The sequence below is a fragment of the Anabrus simplex genome, chromosome 12 (genome assembly GCF_040414725.1).
Source record: "Anabrus simplex isolate iqAnaSimp1 chromosome 12, ASM4041472v1, whole genome shotgun sequence".
Classification (NCBI taxonomy): Eukaryota; Metazoa; Arthropoda; class Insecta; order Orthoptera; family Tettigoniidae; genus Anabrus; species Anabrus simplex.
In genome coordinates, this window is record NC_090276.1 from 17,112,693 (window position 1) to 17,129,542 (window position 16,850).

Sequence of the window (16,850 nt, forward strand, 5' to 3'; positions counted from 1 at the left end):
CTGTTATTTTATCTGATGATGGCCTCTAGGCAAGGTCGAAACATGTCCTATGTAGCTTTCTAGACAGACTCAGGTAAATCTGCTACAGATGCCACTCCGGTACAGATGCCGCATACACTGCAGCTAAAGGTTCCCATCGCTACAGCTAGATGGCAATATGTACGGTTTTTCAGCTTTTAAGGAAGAACTACTGTCTGGGAGTGTGACGAAATTTGCTTGTATATTACGCCAATTATAGCCGATATCTTGAGGCGAGTACATGTTTCCTCCTGACAAAGTTTTTCCATGTGTTAATTTATTGTATATTAAGTTGGTTTCAAATGCTTAAATCAGCCGTTTTTAGTACAGTAGAAGTTAGAAGCATAACTGTAGTTGATAGTAAGCTAATTTTGGGCCAGGAGAGCCTTCGGGTACAATAACAGGAGGGTGCGGCATCTCTACCTGATCGTTGGGAGAGTTGCCGCACAACAATCCGACTGAGATGCCTCATTGCTATCAGATTCTAATAGCGATCTGCAAACGTTCAATACTATTCAGAGTGTACTGGAATTTCATCAGAATATTTTATTGTCTCACAATTCTTAATATACATAATTTATTTTTATTGCTTTTATTGGTAACATTAATTTATTATATAAAATTATATTTTCAGAAATAAAAATTTACAACATGCCTGCTCAGTATAAAAGTAAGGGCATTGTTTAAAGACCTCAATGGAACAGAGAAAAATTTAAGAGAGGCCGTTTAAAGAGTGAAGGCAAAGGAAATACTGATCAGGGAGGCAGAATGATACTGTAGAATTCCGGAACAAACACTGAAACTTAGAATGCAGTCAGGAAATCTGGAAAAAGACTCTCTGGGTCCAGCAGGTATAGCTACTTCAATGTTTGAGTTTCAGTGTTTGAGTTACAACCTGTGGCTGCATGAATCTTGCTCTACATATAATGACTGTGGCAGCAAAATTGCTAGAGAACAAAGGTCTAAGAAACAATTTGTAAAAACTTGTAAGAGGATAAACATCAGTTTTTGATTCAAGAATACTGTCTTAGACATGTTTTCAAATTACTGAGTCAGGACAGAATTATATTCATAATGATTTTGATGTTTCCTTTATATAACACAGTGAAGAATCCATTGCACATGCACATTCATAGTAAATCAAAATTAAAATATGATTAATTTAATGTTGTAAATTATGAGTTCGATTCTTTTACCATTGAATGATTATATTATATGGATATAATTGTCTTGTAGTAGGTTCAGTTATATTAAAGTTGAAGAAATTGGCTTAATTCTGATTTTGTCATTAATTATTTTACTTGCAGCATCTCTCCCGAGCAAAGTCGGCATCTATACCGGGTTCCAGGGAGAGACGCCACTGATGTAACAATACCTTTGTTTTTTCCTTTTTCCCATTTACTTTCAATTACCAATATTTTGTTCATCTCTGATCAAATGTACGTTTTCAAATTATGCTCGATGAATTTGCAACAATTTTTAACCTAAATATACCAAGATATAAGAAAAGACATAAAAAGTGCGTCAATTCTACCGGAATTACCTTATTCATCAAATGACAAACTTGTATTGAACAGGTGGACTTTATACAATTAAATTATTTTAGAATTTTATCTTAGAAACCAAATAAAGCATAATTGCATTATTACTCTGTAACAAGCCACCTGAGACCTGCCAACTTACAAAAAGAGAAATCCACAAGATCCTAAAGTGGAAATTTTTTTAACAACACGTGCACGCGTCGCAAAGTCTTGAGACATAGTGAAAAAGGACGGCAAGGGGGGAGATTACAGACAATACTAATACAAGTCAAATGCATGTTATGATCTCCCCTGAAATTAAATACTTACACAAAGTTACATTGATGAGTACTCATCTGTTTTCACTTAACACTGGGAAAAGTTCACACAGTACATGAACAGTGTTTGAACTACCAGGCTCGGCTTTTGGGATCGTAAATGATGCCAAGCAAGTAGTTGATGCACACTGAACATTAATAAGCACCTCATCTTTAAGGAAACCAAGTAGTGGATCCCACTGCTCTAACAGCCTCTGCAGGCATCCTCTTAACGATAGCCATCTTGTGCAAGTATGTTTCAGTATCTTCTTCCCTTCCTTGTTGTAAAGATCTTAGAATTTCTTAAGCCATTCATCCTCTTACAACTCTTTTCTAAATAACAGAAGATGCCGACTAAGAGTTCATCAACTTTGCATCTTTCTCAGCAGCCGAGTTAATCAAATGGCATCAACAACTCAGTACGAAGACAGATGACTGTACTTCCCTTAAAACAGCAATAACTCCATTCTTCTTTCCAATCACGATTGGAGCATTGTCGGAACAGAACGCTACACAATTTTGAATTGGTATTTTGCAACACTCTAACAGTGAAATCACCAAATTACCAATATTACGTCCCACTGAATCACCCACCAAGGCAACACTGAGCTAACTATCTTTTCCTGCTTTGTCATAAAACAAGTGACGACAATACGGTGAAGCTTAGTATTACTATTTTGTTGCTTCCATCCGAAACTAAAGAAAATAGTTCACGTTGCATGTAACCAACGAGTTCACTTCTTGAATATGTAGTCATTTCTTTTAAAATGTGTGTGGTTTTCATACGACCACAGCCTTTTTTTTTTTTTTTTTTTTTGCAGTTTCTGAACCTGGAAACATTTTCCTAAATAGAGCTCCAGCATGATCGGCACCAGCTAACGGGATATTATGTTCAATTAAAAATTAAGTTAACAAGCATTCTGCTCTTACTATATCAAAGTTGGCTCCAGAAGAGGTAAAAAACGAATTAATTTTCTGACTGTCATCCTTAAATTTTGTATTAGAATCGTTAGTACAGAAGATACAGAAAACAAGACTGAGATGGTTCGGACATGTAGAAAGAATGGGAAAGGAACGGGTAGCAAGAAGGCAATTGGAAAGAGAAGTTAAGGGAAAGAGACCAGTTGGAAGACCGAGAAGAAGGTGGATGGATCAGATTTGGAAGGACATTAGAGAAGCTGAAGTGGATGTGGCGGAAGTAATGGAGCAGGAAAAGTGGAAGGACAGAAAGGAGTGAACGAGGCTTGTTAACCACACCCGGGCGACTGGAGTGGGACATTGAAGATTATGATGATGATGATGATGATGATGATGATGATGATGATGATAAGTGTTTAACAGAATGTTCTGGAGCACAATATTTGGTACTATTAAAATGAAATATAAAGATATTGAACATATTGAACATACGAGATGTTCAACATTCTAACATAATTTCTAACACGAATTTTTAACTGACGTATTCGGTAATCTGAATCATTTTAATGTGTTTTTGTCCTTGTCCATTGTTTTTGAAGTTACAATTATTCGGCTGATGATGTCTACAAGATAGATGAAACATGTTCTGGTGTTTTTGAATGTTAATTAAATAAATTTAAAAAAATTTTAGTACTGTAAAGGTGGAACATTTGACTATACCTTTCGATTAAATATACGAACAACAATACGGGCTTTATAATGAAATTTATTTTATGCTTGCTTTCCTCCATGCTGATTTTCCTACCATACTTTTCAATTTACTACTACTACCTGATTATTATTATTATTATTATTATTATTATTATTATTATTATTATTATTGTACCGGGAGGTACACCTCCACTCCGCTAATTTAAAATGTGCGCCAGTTGAAACTCCTCTGCTGGAGGAAGTCTGAACTTTATCTACGCTATTAATTCTTTACCTTCTCAGAAGATGTCACCACGTGGAAAATTTTGAATTTTTGAACTGTGTCATTTTTGATGTGGTTTTGTTTTGCTTGAAGTAAGAAGTGTAAACTTTCTCTCCTAGAGGACACTACTGATGATCAACAATAGTGCACCCTAGTGCGGAGTCAAAGAACTATTTTGTTGGAGAAATTTTTATTTCAAATGTTTGTTTCTTGTTAAATTTCTTTCTGTTATTGTTTAAGTTGGCTATATACCCCTCTCTTTCCCCTTGTTTTGCATTTGACCAATCTCGAATTTCTGTTATTAATTTCTGACCAATCATAGGTATCTTCCCCCAACTTGAATATGTTTCTGTACCCTAGCCAATAAAAAGTTTGTGGGAGGGTGTTTTCTTTCCCCTAACACCTAGAACCTTCCGCGAGAGGATATAAACTGCTGATTTTTGGGTCTCCGGGCCACTTCTGTTCCATCTTTCAGTGTGTTAAGTACATAGCAGGGGGCGGGAAGCGCCTCTTTCTTCGGCAGCGGTCAACAACAAGGTAATGGCCGATTTATAACTTCTTTCTTTGCTAGCTCAGCAGTTTAACTTTCGGGGCGGGTTCTAAGCGTTCAACCATGTAACCTTTTCCTAAAATGTAACTACTCTTTACATATATTCTCTTTTAAAGCTTCATACTGGGATAGAGAGTGCTAACCCTCTCGAGCTCCCACTCATATTGTTGTGAGGTGAACTTAGTTTTCTCAACCTATTCTTCGTTAACGTAAAACAAATTGTTCTCTTCTTAAGTCACCTCTTTAGTATGGGATTAGCCCTTGTATTAACGGCCTAGGGCCAAGTAGGTCTTAAGCAAAGTGTATTGGGAGTGCAAGTTCGCCTCCTCTCAAATTGTATTTTAGAGGTCATGCATTAACCTTCTTGTCATTTAACAGACCTCAGTAGGTTGGGTATTTTACCCCTGTGTATATGTCCTTGGAGGACAGCTTAAAGGTGGAGTTCGGAGTGGCCTATGATAGGCTTGTATTTTAGGGGGAAGTTGCCCTTTCTTGAAAATTGTGTTGCTGCCTCAAGGAGGCTTTTTGGGTGTAATTGGAAGCAAATGTTTCTAGCATGTTTGGGGGTTTTCGGCCCCTTTGTTGTATGGTGTTCATTGTAAGGTTGGGCTCATTGCTCAAGAATTATGTTTCTGACTTTTGAAGCCCCTAATGGGGTACCTATGTAAACGTATTTTTCAATCGTGTTTCGGCTACTAAGTACCTGGTTCTATTTGTTGTTACCTAATTTTGAAAAGAAAATATAACCTTGTTAAATTTTAAAATTAATTTCACTTTAGTAGCTTGAGACCTATTCACCACCCAGCACCTTCTTTCATGCATAACTACCACAAAAACACGGTAACAATTATTATTATTATTATTATTATTATTATTATTTTACTAAATCAGCTTCCAGCTTACCTGTATGAGTCTCAGCTCCTCAACACTGAGGTGGTGATGCAGATGACTCCGTCCACCACTCCCCGTGTTACTGCAGTTCCTCGTACTGCTGGTAGTCCCTTGCTGCCTGCCCATACTGCTCGAGACTGTTGCCATTTTGCTCATCATGGCTTGGGACACTGTTCGATGATGCTGTTGTTGCTGTTGCTGAATCTTGAAGTTCCTGTTAGCAGCAGCGGCCTCATCCAGCAACTGGCCCTTCCCTGGCGTATCGTGACTCCCGCCACACGTATCCACGCTGCCGGTGTTGGTGTCTCGCTCTGGAACCATCTGCTCTGTAGTCGAGTCTGTGTCCAAAACGTTCACCACGGTGGAGCTGTGAGGTGGAGAGGTATGGACTTTGGACGGTGTGGGACACCCTCGCAAGAGGAGAGGAGGGGCAGGACTTGGGCTTGTACAGACGTTGAAGTTCTTCTCCTCTGCGATCTTTGTATTGGGAGAACGCACAGGGCCCACGTGTGCTCCCTGAATTTGAGAGTTTGTAGAACGCTGGAACAAAAACAGATCAGTCAATGACAATATCTCTGTAAACCACACAAAGTGGAAACACTAACCCCCTTCAAAAGATAAAAAAAGAATCATACCATATTCTCCTTTGCCTTAACATTTTCCTGCAGGTGCAGAGTCTGATCTTTGGATCAACGTGTACCATTTTATGTGATTATATGCAGGGTTCGGTTTGAGTTAAATGATCTTCATGTCGGTAACTCGTGTGTCTTGCCACCATTGGCTGGGCTTTCTAACGGGGAGCTTGCCCTCGATGGTGAAGTTGTAGGCATTGTAAGGCTGGACACACACCAGAACAGATGAAACTGTCAGCGACAAAACCGTCAGGGATGAAATCTTTTGCTTCAGTCTATCTTTGGCAGTCTGTGACGTGCCCAGTTTCTATGCAGCATTGTGAGTCGATATGGCATGCCATGAAGACGTGGCTATTATTTTATATTACTATCTCCTATCTATAGAGGAGGAAAGGACAGTTTGTCAAAAGTTTTAGATACATCCCGTTAACAAAAGCAGAACATTATCTTTTTGGATGAATTACGAGAGTTTGTAATATATGAAGCTATTTCCTTTCAGTTTTGACTCTGTTATTTCATAACTATTAGGTTCTTCAGTCTGCCAAAACTAATTTTGCTTAATAAATTTATAAACTGCCTGCAAAAAAATGAACAACGAGGGGACGATTAGAAATTCACTTCACTGATAGAAGGCACTTTCACCACGCCGTTCAGATATGAAGGTCATCATTACCTTGTTTTTGTAACCCACATCTGGTGCCATTTTCAGCCTTCTATACTGATGATGTATTGCATCAATCGAGATGCCTACGTTCCGCATGTGTAAAGCAAAATGTTTCCAGCACCCATGAGACGGGACTTAATTCCAGATTTCTGACAGCCAAAGACGAGCGTCTCAACCGGTGTGCGGCTGATACGTGACAAATCATGTTAACTTCATCCTTAAGTCAGTCTTTGACAAAAGTAACTTGTCTGAAGCTGTCCTGTCTTTTCCGGTGCCCGGTTAGCCTAAGCAACAGTACCGGTCACTGTTCTCAGGATATGGCCATATCCCTTCAGATCTTCCTCCTGCATTTTCTCCTGAATGGGAACAACGCTCATTCCTTGCACGATTGTGTTATTGCTCTCAAAACGGCCCTGGTTGCAGGTTTGAAATGTGTCAGCATACAATAATTATTACATGACCTAACATCCCAAAAATAATACAGTATTGTATTATGTCATTTAGTGGTTGTGTAAGTCTATGTTTTTTAATTATTATTTGCAATCGATGAAATTAAATTATAGTTTACTTTATGGAACCATTTTTTTTTTTTTTTTATGTAGGCCAAAGGCAGGCATTTATGCAAGTGGAGGCACATGCTTCCCCTAGTGCACTGTCACTGCATTGTCCTACATAAGAGGCTTGCAGTGGTGTCTCAACGGTGCACTAGCGCTAGCGTCTTGGAGAGGTGTAGCGTTCCAACTGATGAGCCCACTGCTACACTGGGGCAAAATGCTTGTAATTTCACGATTGAAAAAGCCTGAAGACTTAAAGAGTTTAAATTTTTAATACCATTGTTGTTCTACAAGTGGGACCATAATACTGGAAGAAGTTAGTTTTCACACCATATTATTCTGGTCAGATTGATGCAACAAATATTAGATCCATAAATGAAGTCTTAAAGTAACTGATGTGTCCATTTACACACTGGAGCAAAATGCTAGTTATTTTACAACTGAAAAAGCATAAAAAGCTTTAAAAAAGCTTTAGTATTAATGTATATAAATACTATTACTTGGGCAGTAGAATAACTAAATATGGGAAATATTAGGAGGACATAACATGCAGACTCGCTCGAGCAATGAAGGACTTTCTTAAGGAAAAAAATTAGCTCAATTCATACACAGGTAAGTATATTATAATTTTTGTAGACTTTTGTGTGAAGCATGGAATTGTTTGTAAGTGAAACATGTGATAATAACTAGATCAGAAAAAAGAGAATAGAATTTTTGAAATGTATTGTTACAGGTGAATCGGAATTCAAATTAAGAGATATTGACAGAGTTGGTGAGAGAATGATTTGGCAAAATTTGACTAGAAGAGACATGCTAAGACACCCGGACTACTTCAGTTTAGTTTTGGAAGGAAATGTAGAAGTAGGAACACTAGTGGTAGACTAACACATGAATATGACACACAAACTGGACTAGATGTAGGATGTAGTAGCTATTTATGAATGAAAAAGTTAGCATACAGCATAGGGTGACATGGAGACTGCATCACACCAGTCTATAAACTGATAACCCAAATGTTAAAACAACATCGAGTGTTAGGAATGATTAAGATTAGCATGCATCCATGCGATCTCTGTTCGATTAAAGTTTTTACGTTGATGTTTTTAAGAGCACCAATGCGGTTGCACTTGCTTATATCACATGCCAGCTTCAGTGACATGGTCAAACGATTAGCAAGTTAGCTTCCTATGCCTAAGATGTCCCGTGGATATTTGGAGATCGCAAAATCCACAGTTTGCAACATCATTCTGGTAAGAAATACACTAGTGTCGACATGGAGGCAAAAAAAGGTCTCCCTCTGAATTTTAATCCAGCTGTAGAGAGTTCTCAGTTTTACAATTAGGTGTGCTGTACATAACATTGACTATTGGAGCAAACTCGGTGTGTAAATTGAGAGACAAGTCATGCAGGTGGCATCCTAATAAAATGCTTGCAATCAACAGCAAAAACTACACATCATTCTTCACTTCACTAACATTTTTCTGTTTACAAGTTGCTTTACATCACACCGACACAGATAGGTCTTATGGCGACAACAGGGCAGGAAATGGCTAGGAGTGGGAAGGAAGCAACTGTGGCCTTAAGTAAGTGATATAACCAATGGAAGCATTTTGCAATGAAAGCATTTTGGAAGCATTGTGGAAGAGATACGAATGTAAACTTGTTTCTTCTCTTGACTTTGTCATGATCGAAAAACTGAAGAAATGAAACGTCGTGGATGTAGTGGAGTAGAAATCTGAATACTGGAATGAAATTGAGCCTGTAAGTTCATTCCTGGATAAAACTGCTGGACCATTCAGGAAACGAGTTTCAAGAAAGCAGGGAAGAGAATGAAAATTGAGAAAGAAATAAGCGTAAACTCATGTCCTCAACCCGAGGCGGTGCAGCTCTTTTCAGACACACCCATGGAGGTGAGGTGCAGGTACCATTTTAGCCACATACCAGCCCTCCTGCCATTCTTAAATTTCTGGCAGTACCAGGAATCGAACCCAGGCCTCTGAGGACTAACCATTACACTACCGAGGCAGACATTGTGAAATAGTGGACTTATTGAAGAAAATTCTTAGCTGTAAAGATGTTACTGGTGGTGATGTTGGAGAATGGATGGGGCAGGATCAAAACTGTAAACTTTTATATAGAGAAATAGTTGCCCTAGTGAAAGAGAATGAAGATGAAGAGATGGAAGACAATGGAAACGTTAAAAGGGCGACTCTCAGTGAAGGATTACAGGCTGCTGAAGGAAAGCTCCGTTACATGGGGTAAAAATGTGCATCCGGTATGGACATTTTGTTTCTCCATTGCTTAGCTGACAAAGCTGCACAACAACAAAATAAGTGCAAGAGACAGTCAAGCATCGCAACATTTTTTCCTACAAAGAACTAGTCATTTCTTCAGTTGTGTATGTAAGTTAATTTTTTAATTTTGAACAATTATTTTAGATACACCAATATAAATATAACATGAATCCTACTATTCAATAAATTTTACATTTATATTGGTGTCACTGAAACCATCAATATGGAATGAAGTTTATATTTTGCAATTATTTTAGGGTATATTATACTTTTCTGTGTCCTGTGTTGTGCTAGAATTTTAGTTAGAGCAATATGCAATAAGATATTATGAGTTTGCCAGACTCTAATATACTAGCAACAACAATTTTATACTTGTATTATTTAGGAGTTCCAGACATCACAGCCACCAGCACAAATACGACAGAAACAACACTGATAAGCAAAGGATATGCAGGCAAGAGCTAAGCTAATTACACTGGGAGTAAACTGGGCTCGATCTGATCATAAATACATCCCATCAACTCTCCTGCCTCAGCCGTGCAGTTAGAAGCAAGCAATACACAGCAAACTCATCTGACACACCTATGAACTTTCTTGAAAATCTAAAAATTGTGTAAGACAGAATGCTCAGAGTCATGCAGAATTACACAACTTGTAATAAAAACATACCTGAAGCCATCGTCCTGTCCCGAAGCAAGGGGGAGAAAACAGAGAAATATAATAATAATAATAATAATAATCATAATGTACTCAATTACAGAGACAATACAGTGATATGAGAAAGAAGATAATCAATGTACTACAAAGTAATTTTAAGGTTGCAAGGGGATGGGGGAAGGAAGATAGGTGATTACAAAGTCAGTACCAAATCAGAGTAGGCATTCATTACCTGTGGGAAATCAGCATGGCTGGTAACAAGAGGTGGAGGTGGTTGTGGGTGCTGCTGTTGCTGCTGGTATCCTCCGTAACCAGTAGACGGCAGCATTTCCCTGCTCCCACCACCAGGTCTGAAAACAAATATACCACTTCAGTCACCCCCACACAATACTCTGAGCAATTTCATTTGTAAGAGAAATTTGCACTCAACAGAAGTAAATAATATGTGACTTTATAATCAATAAGGAGAATGAAGGCTCGAGATATTGAAAACATAGACTATCACATTTAGCTCCATCTAAAAGTTATTGTATTACATACATATAATTTGATAAACCACTTTTCGGCTGTGAGAATTGTGAGAAAATGGCTGAACAGATCTAAATGAAGGACCCCTCATTTTGAAGCGTACAATCCGTGTGTTCTCAGAAAAACAGTAAGGGGCTCTATGATGCATTCTTGGGGCTACGGCCTTCTCCAAGCTGTGACTCTGGAGAGGAATTTCAGACAATGCAGCACATCACCTTCAAATGTAGTCATAGAGCCTTCTCTGGAAATACCGATGACCCTGTGACAGTGTCAACAACGGCTATTCAGTGGCTGCAACAACTGGACATCCTACTTAAGTTCATGTTTTTCATTTGTTATTGTTCATTTTTATTTTTTTCCTCATTTTTTTGGTATATATATCTCCATTTCTATTTTGTGTTTCATCTTTCACTTTTTTATATTTATTTTGTTTTGTAGATTATTCATTGAGTTTTTGATCATGTTCTTTCTTTCTCAAATCATTCACAGCTTAACTTGTGCTGTAATGTAAATAAATATGATTATCGATTTTCCTACACAATTTTCTAATTTTCTTATGTTCTCCAAGTAGTTTCAAGTTAAAGTCTTCTGCTAGATACTGTAGTGCACAGCTAGGTACCGTATGGAAACTGATGCAGATCCAAGGTCCTCAGCTACCTACCATGCAAAAAAAACAACAACATAAATTTATGTCCTCATCCCGAGATGGTGCAGCTCTTTGCAGGCACACTCCCAATAGACGTAAGGTCTGCATGTACTATTTTAATCATAACCGTCCAGGCAATCTTAAATTTCTGGCAGTACTGGGATTTGAACCTGGGATGGATAACGCTAACCATTATGCTACAGAGGCGGGCCATACCCCGTGCTAGTTGGTTTCATCGCTACTAGCGCTACAGTGGGAGAATCGCTAGTTTAAAGCAGTAGCATGAAGCTACAACAAGTTGTGGCTTGAAGTACGTCATTTCAAACTTACAGAGTTACCATCACTCTATAAAATATAATATACAAATGAATATAACATAATGTCTCCTTGTGAACACAGTTGATCCTACAGAGACTAATCTAAAAGAAATGGCCCACACAAGAGTTTCAACGGCAACCTTCAGATCTCAAGTTGTGCATCACAGTATCTAGCAGAAGACTTCAGAACTACTCAAAGAAAATAAGAAAATTAGAAAATTGTGTAGGAATTTTCTTTCTAAGCAACATCTACCTGTGGTATGAAGTGACTAATAGAGGACTGAGTGGTTACAGGTATAAATGGTCCTGCCGTATGCCACCAACTGAGGGTGGAAGTTGGAAGTAGATACAGGTTCTGGAAATTCCCTAGCCTTGGGATGAGAAACAGTACCTAAAATTGAATGAGCAAGGATAATATGGTCAAGAGCACAGAATGTGTAAGCAAGGGGAAACCAATGTATTGTCATTCTCAAGAGACACACAAAGTAAATACAAAATTTTTAATCCACCTTCTCAATACTTGACAATCATGCGATGTTTACAAAAACATTACAATGTGCTATTACAAGGTACTAGTTTCGGTCCTATAAGGACCATCATCAGCCTAGCCAAGATACATAAGTGTATACCATAGTCCTAAAACAGAGTTATGCGGTGAGATGAAAGATGAACGGGGATGTGATGGAATGATATACATAAAAATGGTAAAAATATGAACTGTTGTAGATGTAGCAAAGTTATGTTGAACAGTGACAAGTAAAATCTTTTGGTATATGTCTCGTAAAATTACAATATTTAACAACAATTATCTCTAGTTGACGAATAGTCCAAGGTTGCACATTTAAAAATTGGTTTATGTCGGATTTTAAACAATGTCCAATGTTTCTATTAAGTTCTAAAAGATATGAAGTTCAACAATGCCGCAGAGGGAATTATTTTGTCCAATAAATCCACAACAGTGGCAAATGTTGACAAAACTGTTGGACATATCTTGTGGTAGATTGAAACTAGAGATAGTTGTTTAATATTGTTGTTTAATATTGTAATTTTATGAGACATATACCAAAAGATTTTATTTGTCACTGTTCAACATAACTTTGCTACATCTACAACAGTTCATATTTTTACCATTTTTACGTATATAGTTCCATCACATCCCCGTTCATCTCTCATCTCACCGCATAACTCTGTTTTAGGACTATGGTATACACTTATGTATCTTGGCTAGGCTGATGATGGTCCTTATAGGACCGAAACTAGTACCTTGTAGGAGCACACTGTAATGTTTTTGTAAACATTGCATGATTGTCAAGTATTGAGAAGGTGGATTAAACATTTTGTATTTACTTTATGTGTAATCTTAACTCAATACGGAACCAACTATGAAGTTTATAACCTTGAATTCTCAAGAGAGAACTATGATCATCAGAAATCTCCACCTCTATCTACAGAAAATTTATGGCCAACCCAGCAGGTAACGGAGTTCAAATACCTCAGATAAATATTATCTTAAGTTGACACTGAAAGAAGGAAATGCCTAGTGAAATGATACATGATGATATATTGGAAGCTTTTGAATATAATGCTGACAACATTTAAAACAAGTAAGCTGAATGGAAATAATCAAATGCTGATTTTAGTGCAAGAGAAGTGACAGATTATAAACCATATCAAGAAAAAGGGTGATTAATGTAGTTTGGGCGTATAATTCAGCATGGAAGGCTACAGATCAATGTGGCAGTGGTGGTGGTAGTGTTGGTGACTTGTTTCAAGGTACAAAACACAGCTCCTCTTCACAAATTAAATGAAAAAAAAAAAAAACATCAAATACTAGTTCAAATAAAGAATTTGTATAAAAAAAAAAAAAAAAAAAAAAAAAAATTACATACATAAAAATCAAAACAGAAATGTATTACTTTGGAAGTTCCATGAGTAACATTGTACATTTTAAATTTAGAAATCTTTAATCAGATCATTCTCGCCCATGAAGTGAACGATAAGATTAGCAGTAGTCATGCCATCAACTATTAAGGATGTCTGCAGAAGGTTAAGGTTTCATCTAACTCGCCACGTAACTACGAGTGTTCACACTGTACAACGAAACATAATGGGAGTGCCTATATTTTAAACTGATTACCTTGAATAATAGAGAAAATAGTAAACAGAATGGCTAGCAGTTCCAACTTCTAAAACCTCGTAAGACATCTACTTTGTGATAACAAAGTGCCCATGAGGACCAAGATGACTCTAATAACTCAGACTTTGTGCCCATTCTCACATATAATCTAGAAACATGTACAATGAAACAGAGAGACATTAGTAAACTGCACGCATGTGAAATAAATTTTCTACAAACTACCCTCCAAAAAGAAAGAAAAAAGAAAAAAACACGCTAGGATTATGTAAGGAACAATGGCATCAGAATGAAACTGAAAGTGGACTCGATAGAAAAGAGAAGCTATGGTTAAGACTAACATGTAAACCAAAAGCCCAGCACAAACACACCATGTACATGCCTAGAAAAAAAGGGGTGAAGGAAGATGGCCAGTGGGAAGAGATGGCTACAACTGAGAGAGGAGGCATTTCTGGACAGACAATGATAGCAAAGACTTGTACAACACCACCCCACCCGGCACACTGGAGCGGTTCTATGATAATGATGAGATTGGAGAGATCCACACGCTCACAGAGGGAAAGATGGCCGAGGGAAAATGAATTCCGAAGAATCAAGATAAACTAAACTCTTTCAGGAAAACAATATCAGACAAGGCAAAGTAGCTAAACAGCGGAGTGTAAATGTACAGCTCAAGATCAATTTTAATAGAAAAAAAAAAACTCTGCGCGGTGGTGAACCAGTCCTTAAAACTGACCTACATGATGTCATTCGTTTTACATCCCTATAACTACTTTTACAGTTTAAAAATACATGGGCGCCCACAAGGGGAGGCAAGGTGGGCGGGGGCACTTGCCTCCGCCTAGAATTTTAAAAAGGTTGATGTTCAATTGTTTAATATCATACCAGATTATTTCATAAACTGAATTTACTCAGGGGCAGCCGTACCTTATGTGCTGAAGTGCTGCAGCACATTGTCTATTTGAAAAATAAATTACTTTAATAACATTATCTAAAATCAAATACAGTGCAATGAAAAAAGACGCCAGCCAAAGAATAACAAATCATTCAACTCTCCTCACAACCACGTTAGTCGTGTGCTCCACGCCGGGTGCTGGCTGTGCAGATCACAGCTCAGCGAGAATTTCTAAGCCTTTTCTCACAAAGCAGGAACTCCACCTTTTGCGCATGCGTGCCTAACTTCTTCGGTAGGCTGTGAAAGGAACAGCCAAGACATCACTTCACAGCGAGTCTTTGTTCGACTACACAGAAGCAGGACTGATCACACCAGCATTTTGACCGAAATGAGAACGTGGGAGGTGACTCAGCGGTAGTATTGAGAGTGGATCGCTCAAAGCAAACGGGAAACTAAATACTATAGAAAAAGCCATCAGCTGCAGGTCTTTTAATACTCCCAACTTGCCTATTCCATAGCCACATTTGTAAATCGATAAACTATTTAAATAATGTACCTTTTATGCTGTCAAAATAAGGACATGATATTGTGATGTCCTTTAATTACAAAAGTCTAGTTTATAAATTTCAGTAAGTAAACTTGTTTCCACATCCCGATGTGGTGCAGCTCTTTTCAGGCACACCCCCAATGGAGGTGAGCTGCATGTACCATTTCAACCACATACCAGCCCTCCTGCCATTCTTAAATTTCTGGCAGTACCGGGAATCAAACCCAGGCCCCTGAGGACAGCAGCTAATAACATTAACCGTTACACTATGGAGGCGGACATAAATTTCACTATAACAACATAATATGTAATTTTGCATTATGATGTTGCTGATTTTATTTCATTGATTTTTATAACGTTGCGAAGTTCTGTTTCTGCGCGCTCACACCAAGTTCTGAGTTCGTGAATGTTTTGTGACTGCAGGTGTTATTGTGTGTTTAATTAGTTTTGTATGAGGAATGTATATATGTGTTGGGGTTGTTTGCATGTCTGTTCAGTATGAAATCTCAGTGGAGAGCCTCTTGAAAACCACGTAAGTTTCTAAATTATTTTTTTTTTTGGACGGGGGATTGGTTACAGCACACAACTGATTTTTTGCACCAGCCACCACTGAATTTACTGAGAGTCATCTAGCATCTGTTATAACTGGAAATTTCTGTAAACAATTTAATGTTGCTGACGTTATATTGGTTTTTATATTCAAGAAAATTGTTTATGTGCCCCCCCTCCACTGGAAAAGATCCTGCGGGCGCCCATGTAAAGATATTAACATCAGAAGTTCCACCTTTACAATACATACAAAAACAATTATTCTTAAAGCAAAGTTATAGGTGCACGTTTCGTCCCTCTTGGGGACATCCTCAGCCTAGTGAAGAACAAAAGTTAAATAGTAAAATTAGCAACACAAAAAAGGTGTTATATACACGTCTACAGCAAATCAAATTTACATGGCCTTAGTGTGCAATTTTACAAATCCATTTGAAACATCTCATCATTGTTCAAGTATAAAAGAATCTTACGTTTGCTGACAAACAGGTTAAGAGAGAAAAATCATGACTAGTAGTTTGGTTTGGTCTTGGTTCTATGCTGCTAATCATAAAATGTACTCCATTAGTGGTTTAATGGATAATAAACATTGTGTGGTAAAATTAGGCCGTTAACACAGGGGGGAACTTTTCATGTGGTGCCGTTGTAAGTTGAAAAGCCGAGCTTGGGTCGCATGGTTTAGATCGTGAAGTAATATTCCTTACCGGTCATTATGGGTCTTGGCAGAAAAGCCGTGTGACAGCACACAACAGAGGCACGAAACATGTATCTATAACTTCGCTTTAAGAATAAAAACTTTTGTAAGCACTGTAAGGCTGGTTTCACACCAAACACGTCCAGTCACGTCAAGCCCATCCAGTCACGTCTAGACCGTCAACAGGAAAATCCAACACTGAAATCTCCCTTTTTTTAGGCTACCACAGCTATATTTCATTCACACAGACCAAGTCTCAGTCAAGTCAAGGTTAAACCAGTCCCGTCAAGTGGAAGGGGAACCAAACCAGGCTTGATTTTGATGCGTCAGTCCAGTCCAGTCTCATTGTTTTAACAACACGAGTCACATTCTGAGCAGTGTAGTTATTTAGCGTTTTTCCTTCCTTTCGTTTCGTGCATGAATCTGGAAAAGTGGATGTTCTTTTATACAATTTTCTTAAATGTCTGTGCTTTGCAATTATGTTAATATCACTGTAATTATAATATTTATGTTCAAATAAAATCATTTGTATTGACATTATTTTGTGTGGTGTAA

At 37.9% G+C, this 16,850-nt stretch overlaps 1 protein-coding gene across 1 annotated transcript in view; it reads right to left on the reverse strand.

Moving 5' to 3' along the window:
- The window catches only part of LOC136884440 (ankyrin repeat and BTB/POZ domain-containing protein 2), a 309,915-nt gene that overhangs the window by 92,807 nt on the left and 200,258 nt on the right, over positions 1 to 16,850 (reverse strand). The window contains exons 3-4 of the mRNA XM_067156605.2: positions 10,221 to 10,338; positions 5,200 to 5,727 (exon numbers count right to left, since the gene is read on the reverse strand). Coding sequence (XP_067012706.2) covers positions 5,200 to 5,727; positions 10,221 to 10,338 — 646 coding nt within the window. The remainder of the gene's footprint in view (positions 1 to 5,199; positions 5,728 to 10,220; positions 10,339 to 16,850) is intronic.